Here is a 21,125-nt window from a genome sequence, read left to right as displayed (position 1 = left end):
TGGAGAGTGAACCCAGCAGTCTGTGTCTCTCAGCCTTTCAAATAAAATGAAAATAAACAAAAAAATAAAATGTAAGATAAAACATTTAAAAACTTTTCCAGAAAAGCAATGTAGAGACCAGCATTCTAGTGGCGTTCCAAGTCAGACTGCTGTTTGCCACGTCAGCAACCTACACCACAGTGTCAGTTTGAGGCTCAGGACCCCACTTCAATTCGCCTTCCTGCTAACTGTAGCCGGGAAAGCTACAGTGGAAGGTGGCCCAAGTACTGGGATCCTGTCATCCAGCTGAGACCGAGACTGAGTCCCTGGCTTTTTAGCCAGGCCCAGCCCCAGCGGCTGTGATCATTTGGGCATTAAATCAGTGTTGTCTTTCACATAAATAAAATGGGAAGAGAGGGGGGCAAAGAAGAAATAACATAAGGCAAGTGTTGGACACGGTGGTTATGACATGCTCAGGACCACAACACTTCACCACATTCCCAGCACCTGGATCCAAGTCCCCACTCCACTCAGTATCCTAACTTTCTTCCAGTACCCGGCTGGGGAGCAGCGGATGACAGTTGAAGTAGTTGAGTCTCTCTCTGGCTGCCCACATGGGAGACTCAAACTGAGTTCCTGGCTCCTGGCTTCAACCTGATGGGAGAACTGGGGGAGTGAAACAGAAGATGCGAAATATCTGTCTCCAACTTACAAATAAATATTTTAAAAATACAAATAAATGGGAAATGATGGAAGTCATACATTTGGAGATTTACAGATTAAATATAGTAATCCAATGCCATTTATTTATTTATTTAAAAAACAGAATGACAGAGGAGAAACAGAAAATTTTCTATGTGCTGCTTCACTTCTGAAATGGCGACAGCTAGGTATGGATCAACTCAAAACCAGGAGACAGAAACCCTATCCTGGCGTTCCAGTGGGTGGCACTGGCCAGAGCACCCAGGCCACATTCAGCTGCCTTCCCAGGAAGCTGGGTTAGCAGCTTGACCTCATACTGGCACTCTGATATTGGATGCCACCAGTTACAAGGAGTAATTCAAACTGCTGCATTACAAAGTCAACCCTACTCTAATATATCAATTTTTAAAACAATTTAAATGCTAATGATATAAGCCAAACTATTCTTAGGTTTTAGACTCAACACTTTTACAATTTTTTTTATTTGAAAGGCAGAGAGAGTTACAGAGAGAATGACACAGTGAGAGAGGTCTTCTATCCGCTGGTTTACTTCCCAATAGGCCAAAGCAGAGCTGAGCTGATGCAAAGCCAGGAGCCAGGAGCTTCTTCCAGATCTCCCATGTGGGTGAAGGGTCCCAAAGTTCGGGCCATCCTTATCTGCCTTCCCAGGCCACAAGAAGGGAGCTAGATCACAAGTGGGGGAGCCAGAAAATGAACTAGTGTCCATGTGGGAACCCGGCACAAGTAAGGTAAGGATCTAGCCACTGAATCACAGTGCTGGGCCCCAGACTTAACACTTTTAAGATACTTGAATTTGAAAGGCAGAGATAGAGAGAAAAAGAAACAGAGAGGTCTTCTATCTGCTGGTCTACTTCCCAAATGGCCAGAGCAAAGCTGAGTTCATTTGAAGCCAAAAGCCAGAAGCGTTTTTGGGGTCTCCCATATGGGTGCAGAGGTGCAAGAACTTGAGCCATCCTTTGCCCTGCTTTGAACCAGCAGTCATATGGCATTCTGGCACTTAGAGGTGGGGGCTAGCCAACTGAGCCATCATGTGGAGACTGAGTTTTCTTTTCTTTTCTCCAAAGATTTTTAAATTTTTATTGGAGGGTCCAGCACAGTAGTCTAGTGGCTAGTCTTTGCTTTGTACATGCCGGGATCCCATATGGGCACCAGTTCATTTCCTGGCAGCCCCGCTTCTCATCCAGCTCCCTGCTTACAGCCTGGGCAACCAGTCGAGGATGGCCCAAGGCCTTGGAACCCTACACCTACATGGCGGACCCAGAAGAAATCCTGGCTCCTGACTTCGGACTGGCTTGGCTCCGGCCACTGCGGCCAATTGGGGAGTCAATCAGCAGATGGAAGATCTTTCCCTCTCTCTCCTCTCTGTATATCTGAATTTCCAATAAAAATAAAATGTTTTAGAATTTTCAAAAACAATTTTATTGTAAAGGCAGATTTTTTTTTTAACGAGAGAAGAGAAACATAAAGATAAAATGTTTCAACCTCTGGTTCACTCCCCAAGTGGCCTCAGCAGCCAGAGCTGAGCCTATCAGAAACCAGGAGCTTCCTCTGGGTCTCCCACATAGATGCAGTGTCCCCATCCTCTACTGCTTCCCCAGGTCACAATCAGGGAGCCAGATAGAAAAAGGGACCGCCATTAGAACCAGCATCCATATGGGATCTCAGTACAGGCTAGACAAGGATTTAGCCACTCAACTATCATGCCTGGCCCAGCTTCTTTTTTCAAAAAAGTGTTGAGTTCAGGGGTGGTGCTGTGGCATGGTAGGCTAAGCTTCCTTCTGCAACACCAGGCTCCCTTACAGGTGCTGGCTCAGTCCTGGTTGCTCTACTTCCCATCCAGCTCCCTGCTATGGCCTGGGAAAGCAGTGCAGGATGACCCAAAACCTTGGAACTGGGAAAAGTTCCTGACTTGTGGCTCAGTGGGCTCAGCTCTGGCAGCCACTTTGGGAGTGAATCAGCAGATGGAAAATATTTCTGTCTCTCCTTCTCTCAGTAAATCTGCCTTTCCAATAAAAATAAGTAAATTTCCTTTTGTCTCTCCCCTTGTGAAAACAATAGTCTTACCCACTTTCCTTTCCTGTAGCCCTTGACCCTTTGAGCCCTAATCAACTATGTAAAGATCATCAAAATTTTAAAAACTTAAAAAATACTAAATTAATAAATCTTTTTTAAAAAGAAAAAAAGCGATTCAGGGCAATGCAAAATGGATTTGGTTTTGACATAATGTAACTCAACAATAATATCCCACTTGACATAACTCCTAACATCAATCTCCCTGGTTTATATTGGCTCACTCCTGGAGTAAATTTTGAGATCCTGAGTACATTTTACAGAAGGGCTTCAATCCCCACCCTTAAAGTTATAAAATTGTAACCATCTATAAACTAGCAAAATATTTAATAGCTCATAAAAAAGTACTGTTATATGAAGAAGTCCAGTAAATTACTCTAATTCATCTATGAAAATAATGGTGCTGTATCATCACCTAATATAAAGTTTTCATTCAAATCTTCTCTTATTATTTTTGTGGAAAAGCCTTTTACAAATGGTTGTTTATTTTAGGATCCATTAAAGAATCACATTTCACACTTGACTGGAACAGCTCTCAGGTCTCTGAATACAAAATGGTGTCTGGACTACCAGAGTCATCTTTCCTGTTTAATGTCCACCTTCAGGCTGGGCCTAAAGTTTCCACTTTGTTCTAATCAGCTCCTCTCTCCTATAAGCTGGAAAATAGAGCTATAGGCTAACCGAGCTAGGTTATCAATCTGGGGCAGTAACAGGCAGTTAGTTGCCTTGGTAGGCCAGCCCTATATCCCACGTCTCAATGCCTGGGACTGACTCCCACCTCTGGCTCCTGACCTCAACTTTCCAGCACTGTAAATCCTAGGAAACATTCCCAAGCTCTCAGCACATGGGGCCCAGTCTAGCTCCAGTCACTGTGGGACAAAGAAACTCAGTCCCCCAATAGTCCCTCCCCTCAGCTAGCCCTTCTACCTTCACGTATACCACTTCTCCAATGATTTCAATGAAATCCAATTAATGGCTTTCTGTAATTCTAAGCTGATAAGGATATTATGCTTGATGTTAGCCAAAATTATCTAATATTAATACTCTGTAATTATAATATAAATGTTCCCTTCTATTATGCAGACTTGCAAGGCAATATACTACCCGAGAAATCTTTTTGCCACTAACCACTCTTCTTTGATCTCTTTTCATGGCACTTCTTTCAACAGCACTGGCAGTAGCTCTCCATCTATTTCTGCCTTCATCCACTGATTAACACATGCCATGAATGAGAACCCCTTCTCAAGCACTAATTCTCGACCAGCAGAAACTGCTCTCCACCTGACAGACCATCCCATCATCCTATCACTGACACCCAAAGCCAAGAGGCCTCTGATCTCTGAATTTCTGTCCATTTCACTTGTGGTTTATGACATGGCAATGAACTGTGTACTATCACCTACAATTGCATGTGTACTCTGTTTCCTCTGACCAGACAGCATTTCCTTCAAGGTAACTCCCTACTTTTAACATCACTTCAGAGGTCAGAGTGCCAACACTTAGTAAGCACCAGAAACAAACAAAAATCCCCAAACCATGGAAACACAACTTTATTTCAGACAATGTCAAAAAGAGATGAGATGAAGAAATGATTCATAATTAAAAGCTTAAGAAATATTGGGCAAAAGTTAACATGTAGTTTTAGGACTTTCTCCAACTTTTGATCTTGCTAACTGCTAACCTCCAGCAGCAGAATTTTCCAAATTTGTATTACCAAACTCTTTTCCACTTTCTATTGCTCACTATCAAAACCTATTAACTATTCCTTTCCAGGAAACACAACTGAGGAAATACTTATTAAGCAATTATTTTCTCCTACAACCTAACAAAATCCAGTGCGAGTTCTAAGGACATCGCACCACTCCAGGTTTTACCACGAATCCTAGCAGCAGCTCTCAATTAGCCCCAAAGCTATTAGACAAATATAATGTACATAATGTACATAACATGCATAATGACAAAAAGCTTAAGGACTCATTTCAGGATGCTTTTGAGTTGAAATTTTCTTAAACAGGACCTCATTTACAAAAATCTCACATATATACACCATCAGATCAAAAGGATATAACCTCATATTTATAAAACAACCACAAAGTCTTGGGTGTACCTTCAGTGGCCTGACACCTTCTCAGTAAAACCAAAAGTATCACAACTAAAAAGGATACACCATACTCCAAGAAGAAAAGGAAGATAAAAAATAAATTAGGAAAAGAGACATCTAAATCTCTGGGGGACTCACAAAGAGATCAATTCCATATTAAAGGTAAGAGTTCTTCAAGGGAAAAAAAAATCCCTACTATTTAATCTATGGCCGCCCAACTATACCTGACTACAGAAAAATCTATGTTCCAATAAACTGACAAACAGTGTAGCAGCTTTTATCTGGAAGTTAAAAAAGCACATCGTGGTAACTTTATTTCACATCAGCTGCTTCAGCATTTTGCAATACTGAAATAAAATTATCTTGATTAGGCAGAAGGTAAACTAAATTTCCCTATTTCATTTCTACTCAATTTCTCTACCGAGAAGAGCTATTGCAATGATTAAGATGGGGGCAGGAGCAAGGGCAAAATTCCCTTCTCAACTGTTAACTTTCAGAGTATATATTACCTTAGACAGGAAATAAATGATGGGCATTCTTCCTAGCAACATGCAAAACTCTGGTCTGGATTAAAAACGGGATGTCAAAAACACCTCAAATGCTAGGGTTTTTTTTTTTTAAGATTTATTTATTTTTATTACAAAGTCAGATATACAGAGAGGAGAAAAGACAGAGAGGAAGATCTTCCATCCAATGATTCACTCCCCAAGTGAGCGCAACGGCTGGTGCTGCGTGGATCCGAAGCCACAAGGCTGCAGGGTCCCAAGGCTTTGGGCCGTCCTTGACTGCTTTCCCAGGACACAAGCAAGGAGCTGGATGGGAAGAGGAGCTGCTGGGATTAGATATGGGATTCCGGCGTGTTCAAGGTGAGGACTTTAGCCACTAGGCCATGTCGCCGGGCCCTCAAACGCTAGTTTTTATAAAAAAAAAAATTATAACTTGTCAACTTCTTAGCAATAAAAGCGTGGAATGGAGTCTGTGGTTGTGGCTCAGTAGTCCAATATCTGCAACACCTGCTCCACCTCTGACCAAGTCCCCTACTTAGAACCTTGGGAAGGCAGTGGAAGGCAGTCCAACTGCGTGAGCTCCTGCCATGATGTGGGAGACCTGGCTGGGATTCCAGACCCCCAGCTTCAGCCTGATCCAGCCCTGACTGCTGCCGCCATTTGAGGAGTGAACCAATAGATGGAAGATTCAATTATAACCCTCTCTCTAATTCTAAGGAATGGACCGTACTCACTATGGGAAAATTCCCAACATTCAGTCTCTACCCTGAAGGGCTCACCAGATCCAACTGTTTTTTTTTTTTTTTAAGATTTATTTTTATTATTTCTTTATTGGAAAGGCGGATATACAGAGAGGAGAGACAGAGAGGAAGATCTTCCGTCCGATGATTCACTCCCCAAGTGAGCCGCAACGGGCCGATACTATGCCGATCCGAAGCCAGGAACCTCTTCCGGGGCTCCCACGCGGGTGCAGGGTCCCAAAGCTTTGGGCCGTCCTCGACTGCTTTCCCAGGCCACAGGCAGGGAGCTGGAAGGGAAGCGGGGCTGCCGGGATTAGAACCGGCGCCCATATAGGATCCCGGGCGTGCAAGGCGAGGACCTTTAACCACTTGTGCCACCGCGCCGGGCCCGATCCAACTGTTTTTTACCTTGCAAACCCCTTGACTCTCTTCTCGAACCAGGTGTGGAAATGACCTGTGACCACAACGCCAGGTACTGGCCCAGCCACAGATCTCATCATCATTTAGGAACAGTCAACTGCCAAACAAACGAAGCACATCGGGGCTTAATCAGCCTGCAAACTCACCCCTTTACACCCATAACTAAATTACACACTTCACAAAATCATTCTAATTAACGAGACATGGAAAAAGTAACAGATTCTGAAGTCAGCTCTACTCTAATAATTTCAGGAAGCTATTTATAGGTGTTTCTGTTTTTAATGTGGGGTTTTTTTAAATCTACTCTAAATTTAAACCAGCTCCTCCTTTTCAGAAGTTAAAATGAGCATAAAGTTAAACATAGGGGAAAAAAAACGCAGCAATGAGTACAACTCAGCTTGAGCCCCACTGCAATCAGACTGCTCTTTACAAAGTGCTCTTCTTCCCAGGTGTCAACTTCAGTGAAGAAAACTAAAAACACAATTCTTTCTACTGACAGTGGCCAGTTAATTCCAATTTGGGGTTCCATCAGTCATGCCACACACCATTCTCATAATTCCTTTCCCTAACACTTTTAGGTAACAATAAATTGACTAACTCAAAACATGGGCTTCAAGGGCCTAACTTTACTGAACTACTCCATGAACGCACATTCCTTAAATTAGCATTTGAAATGGGTACACACGGGTGCACAGGCAAGTGCCATTCGATGTATGATCGGCCACAAGGGGCACTTTCCGGCCTCTTTCATCAGAGGACCAGGGCTAAGCACACTCGCCAAGATATCGATTAGCAATGGTTTCTGTTAAGACAGGGAGTGGCAGAAAAGAAGCTTCTGTGTAATGCTATTATACTGGCTCTGACTATGGTCCGGGCCCGCCTCAAAGAAACCAGCTAAATACATACAAAATATATATATATGCATATATATATTTGAAACCAGCTAAATACACACACACACACACACTCGTATACATATTTGAAAGGCAAATCCTAGAAGAATGTAAGGTTAAGTTCCAAAGACTTCGCCCAATGTTCCACAGGTTGCCCCACTCACCTGGCGCAGGACCGAAGGTGCCCCTCGCATATCTCCACTCCTTCAACCCTGGACTCCTCTTTCAGTTTTGGAATCTCTTCCCTCCGGGTTTCTCCTCCGCCCATGGCACTCTCGGGGAGCTCCGGATTCCTCCCGGGGCCCGCCCTCCTCTCAGGTGTCCTTCTCGGGGCCATCCCCCCCTTCCGCGACCAGCACCCACCGGCGCCGCACGACACCCCTACCCGGCTCGTAGACTCGGCATGGTCCACACCCGGGCTCCCCGCGGGCGCCTCGGGCCTCGGCGGCGTCCACACCGCACCCCAGCGCCGCCCCGCAACACGCCCCCCCGTCCGCGGCCCCCTTACCGCACATGATGGAGGAGGCGAGGCACGCAGGGCCAGGGACGAGAGGCTAGCGGGGTCAGGGATACAGACACGAGCTTCGGGAAGGCGATCGTGGGTTGGAGGGTCGGGACGACGGCGACACGACTCCTCGGGGGATGCGACGGCCGAGGCAGCGACAGGATCCTCTACCTCCCGGCTTCGGCCAGCAACCGCCACTGGACCCACCCCTCGGCGCGCACCGCGCCGCCGCCGGCGCGCCCCATTGGGCCTGGTCGGCGCCGCTCACGCGTAGGTCCCGCCTCCCAGCACCGCCCCGCCCCCAGGGTCCACGCAGGCGCTGGAGAGCTGGCAGCGGAGACGTGGCAGCGACTCGTGGCCGCATGCATCCGCCTGAGGTTCCTGGAGCCGCCCGCCCCGGGGCGAGCCGTGGGAGGGACCGGACGGTGCGGGAGAAAGAAACTCATTCTGAACGAGCAGTGACGGAAAGAGGAGGATGGAAATGTTATCAAAGCAAATAGTTTGCTCAGGCCTTCGATTCCGGCCACCCACGTAGCAGGGGGGCCGAGGAGGCCTGAGGAGACCCTGAGGGGACGACAAAGTAAGGATGGGCGAAGAACTGCGTGAGGTGAGGGAGGGAGATGCGGAGATTCTTGGCGGCTAAGCGCCAAGCAGGCTCGGCCAGTCTTTCTGGCTGCGAGCAAGAATATTCTGTTCTTCAGCCCTGGGTAAGGTGCTCCACCAAGGAGGGCCCTCGGCTCGGGTCCCCACCCCCACCTTCGCCTCTGTAACCCCTGGGTTACTAAGGAAGAGGAGGGGAGGAATGCGGGGCGAGGCCCTCTGCTTCTTGCCCCTGGGTTTGAGAGAAAAACTCTGATGGCCCTGGGAAGGACTAGGGATTGCCCAGCTTGGACAATCTCGCGTTTTCCTCCAGAACCATTAATTCCCTGAATGAATGCACCACCCTGCCACGTCAGGCATGATTACAGAGACATGATGTTTCTGAGAATGTACTGCCTGCGTGTTTCCTTTAGGAAGATTTAAATGACGTCTCAAATATAGATGGTTATCAGAACCCTGTTAACTCCCACACTAACCAAATACAACACTTGCACACGGAACTCCTGGAGCTGGGACCATTGTTGAGGTGCCTGACCCTCCTGCCCCTTGCAGCCGTGCCCACGCCCACCAGGCTCAAAGGGTGTCTCCTCCACGGGGCCTACGTTGTCCAGTCTTAAAGCTGTGAACTCTGGACTGGAAGGGCACTTAGGATCCAGCTCCCCGCCAACGCGCGTGGGAAAGCAGCAGCAGATGGCACTCGTGCTTGGCCACTGCCATCCACGTGGCAGACCTACAACTCTTTTTTGATTATTATTTTAAAACTATTTCTGCAAAGCCAATTAAGAAAGTGTTGAATTCTGCCTTTTAAATAGGTACATTTTTAAAAATAAATAAATGCTGACTGCCTCTTGCGGAAAATTTTTTGCCTCTAGTGGACAGACATTGGTTAAAACTCCCTTGTTTATTTTGAGCTGCCCCCAGAATACTTTGGTATTTTTGATTCTTAAAAATACTTCTCAGGCCCGGCGCGGTGGCGCAGTGGTTAAGGTCCTCACCTTGCACGCCCGGGATCCCATATGGGCGCTGGTTCTATCCCGGCAGCCCTGCTTCCCTTCCAGCTCCCTGCCTGTGGCCCGGGAAAGCAGTCGAGGACAGCCCAAAAGCTTTGGGACCCTGCACCCGCGTGGGAGACCCAGAAGAGGCTCCTGGCTTCGGATCGGCATAGCATCAGCCATTGCGCTCACATGGGGAGTGAATCATCGGACGGAAGATCTTCCTCTCTGTCTCTCCTCTTTGTATATCCGCCTTTCCAATAAACAAACAAACAAAAAAATACTTCTCCACTAGATTAAAAGTTTCTTGAGACTACAAGAAGTGCGTGGATACTACAAACCCTAGCACAAATTAAGGCGAAAGAGCCCTGTGTTAGCAAAATTGTTCTTCTCTGGCCAAGTTATATAATGGGATGAGCAAATGACTTTGGGTTTTTCTCATGGCAAAAAAAAAAAAAAAAGCCCCCCCCCCCACTTGCCTTGGAAAGGCTGAAAATTTCACCCTTAATTACCAAAAGTATTTCTCACTTAAAAGCCCTTTGGATAGTTGAAGGTCTTATGCAGGGTCCCTAGATGACCCTGAGCAGTTGAACAAAGGGCTGTTTGTCATTAGGCAATGCAGCTTTAAAATTTTATTTTTATTTATTTGAAAGGCACAGGGAAAGCTCTATCTGCTCTTCACTCCACAAATGCCCTCAGTGGTAAGGGCAGAGCCAGGCCTAAGCCAGGAGCCCAGAACCCAATCTGGGTCTTCCATGCAGGTGGCAAGGACCCAAATCCTTGAGTCGTTATCAAGATGGAAACAGCCAGGGCTCAAACACACACACTTCAAAGTGGGATGTGGGTATTCCAGCTGCTGTGCCAAACACTCCTCACCACAGTACATTACTTAATTTGAAAACAAAGACTAATCCAGCTTCTTGTTTATGTACACCATGAGGGGAAGCAGACCATTGATCAATTGCTTGAATCCTTAAACCTTGATGGAGTTCCAGGCTTCCTGACTTCAGCCTGGAAGATCTTTGTCTTTTTAAAAACATTTATTTATTAGAAAGGCAGAATTATAGAGTAACATTGCATCTGCTTGTTTATTCATGAAATTGCCACAATTGCCAGGGATGGGCTAAGCTGAAGCAAGCAGCCTGACACTGCATATAGATGACAGGGATCCAAGTCCTTGAGCCATTCTTCACTGCTTTCCCAGATGCAGGGAGCTGGACCAGAAGGAGGACATCTGGGGCTTAAATGGGATGCCACTGTCACAGGCATTGGTTTGACTAGCTTTGCTACAACACTAGCCCCATCTCTTTGCTCTTCAAATAAAATGAAAATAAATATTGAAGAAGAAACAACTGTTAAAGCTGCCACCTGTGATGCCAACATTTCACGCGGGTACTGTTTCTGGTCCTGACTGCTGCTTTCCAGTCCTGCTCCCTGCTCTTAGGAGAGCAGTGGGAGATGGCCCAAGCACTTGAGCCCTTGCACCCACATGGGAGACTTGAATGAAGCTCCTGCCTCCTGGCTTCTGCCTGCCCAGCCGTCTGGGGAGTGAGCCAGTTGATGGAAAATCCCAATCTCAATCTCTCTCTCTCTAACTCTAGCTATCCATCCATCTGTGTCTGTGTGTCCATGTCTCTGTAACTTTTAGATAATTTTTTTGATAGATAATTTTTTAAAAGAAACGAAAGCTTCGTTGGATATACCTCTTAGCCTAAGAGGCTTCACCTAAGAGGTTCAGGAATTGCCAGGGAGCTAAGGTATAATGCCATGCATAAGAGAACACCTGTTGATGCCGCAAAGACCAGCAGTTCTGCCAAAGTACTTATGCTCCAACTGAGATAATCCACTGAAGCCCTTACATTCCCTGTCTGCCTGCTACTCCGTGACAGTCCGCTTGTCTTATCCATCTCCATTTTACAGCTATTTGGGAAGGAACTTATCCACCAATTATGAGGAAAAAGTTTAAAGGCTAGTATTTTCCCATCCTACCTTGAACAACCCCATTAACCCACCACAACAAAGAACCCTCTGTAACCGTGTACCAGTCAGATACAGAAGAACTCTATTTGACCATCATCTGTGCAGAGCTCTGGAGTGACACCTTTGGAAATAAAACCTGGAGGAGAAATAAGTGAATGAGGAAGTGATCTATGAGGAAAGGAGGCATCTAGATCAAATCTGAACATCTGAGGAAACACAAAAGTAACAGAAGTTGGTAGGAAAACAAGTTCACTTTAGTGCAAAAAATTTTAAATCTATGCATAAGATTTTCAGATGTGCATTTTCCATGAACTTTTTGAAAATTTCTTATACCCATGAATTTTGACATGGTACCAAAGTCAACTCATCAATTCTATTTTCCATGAACTTTTTAGAAGAAATTGTCTCCTCTGTCTAGAAAGTTCTAAACTACTTTAAACAAAAGGAGGAAAAAAGTTAGTAATGATATTAAAGAAGTGTCATTCACCATCTATTTGTGTGATCTACTTCCCTGTTAAAAATTTAGTCCACTTAAATCAGACAGCTCTCAGCATCTATTTTGCCTTATAACCTGAAGGCCTGAAGTCTATCAGGGTTCCAGTTGCCATTTGTTTTCTCTTCTTTTTCTTTCTTTCTTTATTTTTATTGGAAAGTCAGATATACAGAAAGGAGGAGAGACAGAGAGGAAGATCTTCCATCCATTGAGCTGCGCCAATCCAAAGCCAGGAGCCCAGAGCCTTTACTGGGTCTCCCACATGGGTGCAGGGTCCCAAGGCCTGGGACCATCCTCCACTGCTTTTCCAGGCCATTATCAAGGAGCAGGATGTAAAGCAGGGCTGCTAGGATTAGAACCGGCACCCATATGGGATCCTGGCGCGTGCAAGGCAAAGACTTTAGCTGCTAGGCTATCATGCCAAGCCCCAGTTGCCATTTTTAAAGAAATGAAGAACCATAGCTGAAAGCTTTATAAGATTTTAAAAATTTTTTAAATGTTCCCTTATTTGCTATTTTGTTATCCTTTGTCTCAATTCCAATAATAAAGATCAGTAAAATTATTAAAGTCACAGTAGCCTGTAAATAATATGGGGGAGGGACAAACATTTAGTATAGCAAGTAAGATGCTGCTTTGGATGCCCACATCCCAAGCTGGAATGATTAGATTCAGGTCCCTGCTCTGATTGTGAACTCCAGCTTCCTGCATATACAGACACCACTTGGAAGGCAGGAAGGCAGGCCATATACACCAGGTGATGGTTGTTTGAATTCTTGCCACCCATTTGGGAGTCTGGATTGCATTTCAGAATCCTGGCTCTGACCTGTTCCAGCCCTGATTGTTGCAGACATTTTGGGAGTGAAAAACCTGGTGAGTCATTCTTTCATATATATATCATATTCTCTGCCTTTCAAATATATAGCATTTTTAAAAAATATGGAATGCTTCACAAATTTGCATAGGGGTTATGCCAATCTTCTCTGTATTGTTCCAATTTTAATATATGTGCTGCCAAAGTGAGCACTCAGATAAATAACTTTTAGTAGAACATAGAATCTTAGGATGCATGTGTATGTCTCAGATTTTAGGATGTATATATACTGCAATGAACAGAGAAGATCCTAGCTAGTGTCTAAAAGAAAAACACACACACACACACACACACACACACACACACACAAATATATATATATAAAAGGGAACCAACTGATTGTAGTGGACTAGATAACCTCTCAGGAAATGAGACCATAAAGAAACAAGAAAGTTCTCTTGTCAAAACTCATTTCCATTCCATACATATCACATTGTATGCCAGAGGTGGGGAACACCTGTTCCATCGACCATACTAAGGCTTGTAAAATTATTTGATCTGGCCCTGTCAAGGCAACCACAGGAAGGACTTAAAATTGAATAAATCTTTGGCCCCAGAATGGTAGCCTAGTGGCTGCATCCTCATCTTATATGCACCAGGATCCCATATGGGCACAGATTCAAGTCCTGGCTGCCCTGCTTCCCGTCCAGTTTCCTGCTTGTGGCTTGGGAAAGCAGTAGAGGATGGCCGAAAACCTTAGGACCCTGCACCTATGCGGGAGACCAGGAAGAGGTTTTTGGTTCTGGCTTCGATAGGCTCAGTTCTGGCTATTGCCACCACTTGGGGAGTGAACCAGCAGACAAAAGTTCTTTCTCTCTGTCTCTCCTCTCTATAAATCTGACTTTCCAATAAAAATAAGTAAATCTTGAAGAAAAATTCAATAAATATTGAGCAGGCTAATTTTTAAGCTGATAATTTTGTGTGATCCATGAATGATATAAATATCCGCATGCCCTTAGCAGAAAAATCCATCTGTGTGAGTATATTTAATGCAGAAAATTCCCCCTTCTCTTCATGCTAATGACTTCATTAAGTGATTACTGACTATTAACACTTTTAAGCTAATAGTTTAATTATGCTATAGACTATTAATAAGATTACTTTTCATTTATAGCAGTTATGAGACAGTCATTGGGAAGTAGAAGCTTTATTAAAGATAAGATTAATTCTGAAATCAGGAAGAAGGCAGACCTGAACAGACTGCCTTGACTGATAACACAGGACAAGAAAGGGGAAATGCAGACACTTTAGGAATTGTGTATGATGATGTTGAGAGACAGGGTCAAGATGCAGCAGACGTTGGTGAGGCAGATGTGGCACAATAGGTTAAGCTGCTGCTTTGGATAGCAGCATCGCTTACCAGAGGTTCGCTGAAGTTCTAGCTGCTCTGCATCCAGCATGGCTTACTGCTAACATGGCTGGGAAGGCATCAAATGATGGTCCATGCACTTGGGCCATATCGGGGAGGAGTTATTGATTGTTTGCTTTAGGCTGACCCCACCCAGGCCACTGGGCAATTGGGGAGTGAACCAGTATATAGGAGATAGCTCTGTCTCCAATTCTTTTTTTACCTTTACAATAAATAAATAAATAAATAAATAAATCATTTAAAGGGGAAATTGGTGGTGAAGTCCAACTTTACACACTGTGGTAGTTAATTTTATGTTCAACTTCATTGGATCATGATAACTAGGTATTTGGTCAAATATTACTCTAGATATTCCTGGGGGAGGGGTTGAATAAACCTAACAGTTGGATTTGTAGGGTTTTTTTTTTTTTAAAGATTTGTTTATTGGAAAGTCAGATATACAGAGAGGAGGAGAGACAGAGAGGAAGATCTTCCATCCAATGATTCACTCCCTAAGTGAGTGCAATGGCTGGTCTGAAGCCAGGATCCAGGAACTTTTTCCGGGTCCCCCACACAGGTGCAGGGTCTCAAAGCTTTGGGCCATCCTCAACTGCTTTCCCAGGCTACAAGCAGGGAGCTGGATGGGAAGTGGAGCTGCCGGGATTAGAACCTGTGCCCATATGGGATCCCGGCATGTTCAAGGTAAGGACCTTAGCTGCTAGGCCACGCCGCCGGGCCCAACAGAGATTTTCAATTCACTAATCCACTCCCCAAATACCCATAATAGTCCAGACTGAGGTTAGGAATCAAAATTAAATCCAGGTCTCCCATGTTGGTGGCAGCAGCCGAAGCACTTGAACCGTCATCTGCTGCCTTCCAGGATACATTAACAGACAACTAGATCAGAGAAGCAGAGGCGCTGTGACAGTGTGGGCTGTGGGCATCCAAACCTATTGGACCACAACGCCCACCCCAAATTGGTAGACTCTATACAAATAAGTTGCCCTTTATAATATGAATGGTCCTAAACCTCACAGTTGAAGGCTTGACTAGAACAAAAAAACTGCCCTTCGAGCAAGAAGACACTAGCAGATGGCCTTGGGCTTTGAGCTACAGAATGAAACACTGGCTCTTCTCTGGGTCTGTCAATCAGACAGCCTACCCTGTGGATTTTAAACTTGTCAGCTTTCACAGTTGCATGAACCAATTCCTTATAATCCGTTTCTCTATGTACACACACACACATACAAATACAGTCAAGCATCACTTAATGAAAGTAAGCTCTGAGAAATGTACCACTGATCAATTTTGTTCTTATGAAGACATCATAGATTGTGCTTGTACAAACCTAGACAGTATAGACCAATCACTTGACATAGTCTCTTGAAGCTACCTAGAGTTGTGTTAACCAAGAGACGCTGTCTGAGACTGCTACCAGCATAACATGACAGAGTAAACTTTAATAAGAACAAATACATTCTAAACTAATGACAAAAGGTACAGTAAATGTATGAGCCAAGAATATACACTATCATCAATTATTATGTACTGCACATAATTGCTTAAGCTGAGTTTGTATACAACTGAGAGCATGTGTTTGCTTACACTAGCATCACCACAAACACATGAATGATACATTCTGTTACAACATTATGATGGCTACCACCACTGGGCAATAGGTAATTTTCAGTTCCATTTTAATTCTATGGGACCGTAATGACTTGTGTAATCTGCTGATAACACAAATGTTGTTTTTGTAACACATGACTTTATGCATGTGTATAATACTTCCTCTTTCTCCATGGTGAATATGTTCCGAGAGCCCAGTGGATGTCTCAAACAGTGAATAGTACTGACCCTTAGATACACTGTATTTTTTCCCATTCATCCAGTCCTTTAACATTTAATTTATCAATTAAGTATAGTAAAAAACCAACAGTAAACTAATAAAATATAGCAACTGTAACAATAGAACAATTGTAACAATGTGCTACAGCAAAACTTATGTGCATATGGTCTTTAAAAATATTTTGTTGTATAGTACTCATTATTCTTGTGATATGAGATGAATGACAAATGCACTGACAAGATTAGGCTACTACTGACTTTCTAACATATATATATATTTGTTGGGCCCTGCATGGTAGCCTAGTGGCTAAAGTCCTCACCTTGCATGCACCAGGATCCCATATGGCCACCAGTTCATATCCCAGCAGCCCTGCTTCCCATCCAGATCCCTGTCTATGGCCTAGGAAAGCAGTGGAGAATGGCCCAAACCCTTGGGACCCTGCACCCACGTGGAAGACTGGAAGAGGTTCCTGACTCCTGCCTTTGACTTGGCTCAGCTCCGGCTATTGTGGCCGCTTCTGGAGTGAATCAACGGATGGAAAATCTTCCTCTGTTTCTCCTCCTCTTCGTAAATCTGTCTTTCCAATAAAAATAAATCTAAAAAAAAAATAATAATAACTTGGCCATCATCAGTTTTACTAAGCACATAGCTGGGAGCTGAATCCTAAGTGGAGTAGCTAGGTCTAGGAACAACACTCCAATATGGGATGCCAGTGTCACAGGCAGTAGCTTAACTAGCTAGGCCATAATGCCAGTCCCCACTAGTGAATTACTGTCAATGTCAGGATGATCGTTATGGCGTGATGATGCCAGTTGACTTCAGGTGACTGAAATGACAAAGATAATCGGGAATAAGAAGGAACTTCAAAAAGTTCATGGAAAATGTGTATTATGAAAGAATTCTGTATGGTTTCAAAAATTTTTACACCAAAATAAGCTTACCTTTTATAAAAATCATTAGTTAAGAGATAATGGCAGAAAAAGAGAGCTCACATCTGTCTTCCAAATGGGTGACAGGGTTCCAAGCACTTAAGCCATCATCCCCTGCTTTTCCAGGTACGTGAGCAGGAAGCAGGCTAGCTTCCTGCTAGAAACAGGCTAGCCCGAACTGGAACAGGCCCTCTGAAATGGGATGTGAGCAGTTCAAATAATGACTTAATCCATTACACCACTACACCTGCCCCTGATATACTGTTGCAGTAACACCACAGTACTTACAGAATGTCAAGAAAAAGAATATACATCATCCATGGACTATGTGTCCTCTCTTGGGAAAGGGATAATGTGTTTTCCATGGTATTCAGGCAGCTCTGATCACATCTTACTGGGCAAAGATAGTGGATTAAAGATAGGGCCAGTTAATCTCATGGTTTTCAATTTAGTGGCTTTCTTGGCAGTAGAATGAGTTTCTAGCAGAGCTCAAAAGCTCTGTCCCAGCTTCTCCCTGCTGGGAAAATCCAAAACCACCTTAGCTGAAGGCCTGAGAAAGTGCTGCCTCCATCTGGCATCATCCTTTGTCCTCAAATCCAAGGTTTGTGGAGAGGCAGGCAGACCATGCTTATCTTGTGCAGTGGATACCTTTTGTGTTTGTACCTTCTAGAATTTCATTCCTTTAGCAATAAGGGATAGACCCTCCATTCATTGGCTCACTCCTCATGTACCACAATGGCCAGAGCAAGATTGATCTGAAGCCAGGAGCCAGGAGCCTCCTCCAGGTCTCTCATGCAGGTGCAGGGTCCCAAGGCTTAGGCCATTCTCTGTTGCTTTCCCGGTCCACAAGCAGGGAGCTGGATGGGAAGTGGAGCAGCTAGGACACGAACTGGCACTCACATAGGATCCTGGCATGTGCAAGCCAAGGATTTCAGCTACTGAGCCATTGCTTTTGGCCCCTTTAATTCCATTTACTATGAGCATTTTGAATACCCTTTCTATAGAGGCATCTCTTGAGAAAGTTTATAGAATTGACTCACACAACTATGGTGACTGACAAATTCAAAATATGTAGGGTGTGAGACTAGGCGCTTTTGCAGCAGTTAGGGCTTGCCTATGTTGCTGGTAAGCCATATCAGAGTACATCCAGATTCCCACTGGAGAGTGGCCAGCCTCATACTCCTGAATATAAGATGGACACACAAGTACACAAAACTCCTTTGGCCTATTGTGATTCTGGATTAAGTAAGAGATGGTACCCTCCTGCCCGCTAGAAAGTACCCATAAAGCTTCTCTCTTGTGTAAAGGAGGAAGGTTCAGGAGGGGTGCTGGGGCCTCATCCCTAAAAGCAGATAGTGTAATGGCAGTGAAGGTCTGTGGCCAGAATTCTAGGCTTCCTGGTTCCAGCTTCTCCACATAAACTAAATGGCAATGGAAAAACGTACCTCTCCTCCCTGTGCCTTCCAATCTATAAAAAATACTGACAATAGTTACCTCTTTCACAGGATATGGATTCATAAACGTAACATGCTTATAACAGTGTTTGTCATATAGTAAATGATCAATGAAAGCTTGCTCTTTTATACATTTTGGTCTCACATAGCCTTACTATTACATAGGGTTTCATTCTGATTTTTTTTTTTTTGGAAGGCAAAGTGACAAAAATGACAGAAGGAAAAGCAGAGACAGAGAGATCTTCCATCTGCTGGTTCACGCCCAAATGGATGCAAGAGCTAGGAGTGTACCAGGCAGAAGCCAGGAGACTGCAACTCCATGTTGCTTTCCCACACAGGTGACAGGGGTCTAAATATTTGGGCCATCCTCTGCTGCTTTGCTGGGTGCGTTAGCAGGGAGCCAGATTGGAAGTGGAGCAGCTGAGACTTAAATTAGTGTTCCCAAATGGGGAAGCAGATCAATACCCTGAACCACACTGGGCACCTTCATCCTAATTTTTGTTAGTGAAAAATCTTCCAAGCTTTAATTTCTTTCTTTTTTGTTGTTAAAAAAATATTTAACTATTAGAGAAAGAAAGAGTCAGACATAGATCTCCTGTTTGCTGATTCACTTTTCAAATGCCTGTGCTGGGGCCAAAGCCAGGAGTTAAGAACTCAATCCAGGTTTTCCACGTGAGTGGCAGAGACCCAATCACTTGAGCTGACACCACTAAGGTACATGCTGACAGAAAGCTGCAATTGGAAGTGGATCCAAGCATTACAACATAGGATGTGGCCATCCCAACCTGCATCCTAAGGACTAAGCAAATTCCTACCCTCCATTTGTTTTTATTTATTTGAAAGGTAGAGACAGAAATTCTATCTACTGGTACCCTACTCGAATGCATGTTGCAGGGGCTTAAGTACTTGAACCATCATCGCTGTCCCCAGGGTGCACATTAGCAGGAAGCTGGAATTCTGTATTAATAAAGTGTTTACAGTAATACATTAAAAAAAGTATGCTATACATTATATAAAAAGAAATAATGTTTTATAAAAATATCCCATATACTTTTCAGAGATTTTAATATCTTTTTAAAAACTATTTATTGGGCCCGGCGCGGTGGCGCAAGTGGTTAAGGTCCTCGCCTTGCACGCCCGGGATCCCATATGGGCTAATCCCCGGCAGCCCTGCTTCCCTTCCAGCTCCCTGCCTGTGGCCCGGAAGAGCAGTCGAGGACGGCCCAAAGCTTTGGGACCCTGCACCTGCGTGGGAGACCTGGAAGAGGCTCCTGGCTTCAGATCGGCATAGCATCGGCCGTTGCACTCACTTGGGGAGTGAATCATCGGACGGAAGATCTTCCTCTCTGTCTCTCCTTTCTGTATATCCACCTTTCCAATAAAAATAATAATAATAAATAAATCTTTAAGAAAAAATTAGAATATCTGCCAACAGTAGATAAAATAGAAAATAACATTATCTCCAATACTGTAAACTCTGAAAGTGAGTAGCTCCCGGGCTGTCTCAAAGGTCAACAAAATCCTCGAGCCAGGCCCCTTCTTCCTTACAGAAGTTCTCAGTGGTCAGGCTTTTTGTCATATTGCAAGTGGGCTGTCACTTATTTGGACATCTTACACTAGAGTATATGAGAGCAGGAAGGAAAGAAGTGAATGTGGAAAACAGCCTTCTTTCCAGAGATTAACTCTTTGAGTCAGAAAATAAGAACTTTTCAGAAGTTTCCAACAGATATCCCTGGACAGTCACTGGCCAGCACTGGGTCATATTTCCACCTCTGCACTTATTTACAAGCAGTGAGAACTGGAGTTGACATAATTTTTTTAAACTAGTCAGAACTAATCCTCTGTGACCAATGTGGGTCATAATGTGAGCCCTACCTTCTTTGCAATAAACTGACAAGAGGACCTCTTGCAGTAAGAACAGGGGGTGCATGCTGGGTGGGCAGCCCAGTTTTTGCCACTCTCTCCACATTGCCCACCGCCCACTTCTGTATCACTTCCAACTAAGCACATTGTCTTACACTCTAGCCATACTTAGCTTCTTGCATGTCTCAACACATTTCACACCCTTGATTCTGAATATACTGCTCCTTATGCCCAGGATCTTCCCCACCTGCCCTCCGTTCTTCACAGCAGTTTCCTTTCGCTGAAAGTTTTTCCAAAACTTTGGCTTCTTAGTCCCATGGTTTCCTCTTACAACATTCGAATCCTCTTTTCATTTCAGCAACTTATTTCATGGTCATATCTAAGACTTTTCATCCATTGTATTTCTTCCACAATCTCAATTATCTGTAGCTTTAGTTAAGGACAAGTGAAGGTGCCTACCTTACAGAGCAAGCCCCTGTGTCTGTTGTCTGAATTCATCTAGCATAGCTCAGGGGGGTATTTTTCCAGTCCCAGCATTCACAACCGCTAATGTTGTTCAGGTTTCCATTTTCCTTTTCATCTTCATATTCTTCAAAAATTGAATGTCAGGGCCCAGCGCTATAACTCAATTAGCTAATCCTCCAACTCCAAGCACCAGGATCCCATATAGGTGCCAGGTTCGTGATCTGGCTGTTCCATTTTCTTTCTAGCTCCTTGCTTAGGACCTGGGAAGGCAGCTGAGAATGACTCAAAGCCTTGGGACCCTGTATCTACATGGCAGAACAGAGGAAGCTCCTGGTTCCTGACTT

General features: G+C 44.3%; 1 protein-coding gene and 1 pseudogene across 2 annotated transcripts in view; both read right to left on the bottom strand.

The window, feature by feature from the left end:
- Positions 1 to 8,124, bottom strand: part of GFPT1 (glutamine--fructose-6-phosphate transaminase 1) — a 55,769-nt gene extending 47,645 nt beyond the window's left edge. Inside the window, exon 1 of one of the 2 annotated variants that reach the window (XM_040993285.1) lies at positions 7,941 to 8,124. In XM_040993285.1, the coding sequence (XP_040849219.1) occupies positions 7,941 to 7,947 (7 nt within the window). In that variant the 5' untranslated portion in view covers positions 7,948 to 8,124. The remainder of the gene's footprint in view (positions 1 to 7,940) is intronic. The other variant, XM_040993284.1, reaches the window with a different exon arrangement.
- Positions 8,125 to 12,932: 4,808 nt separating this feature from the next.
- LOC121165461 lies at positions 12,933 to 13,026 on the bottom strand (annotated as a pseudogene).
- Between the last annotated feature and the right edge of the window lie 8,099 nt (positions 13,027 to 21,125).

This window comes from Ochotona curzoniae, unplaced genomic scaffold, assembly GCF_017591425.1.
Source record: "Ochotona curzoniae isolate NIBS_2020 unplaced genomic scaffold, NIBS_Ocur_1.0 contig_883, whole genome shotgun sequence".
NCBI lineage: Eukaryota > Metazoa > Chordata > Mammalia > Lagomorpha > Ochotonidae > Ochotona > Ochotona curzoniae.
Note: the sequence above shows the minus strand (reverse complement) of the source record. Positions and strands in the feature narration are given on the sequence as shown.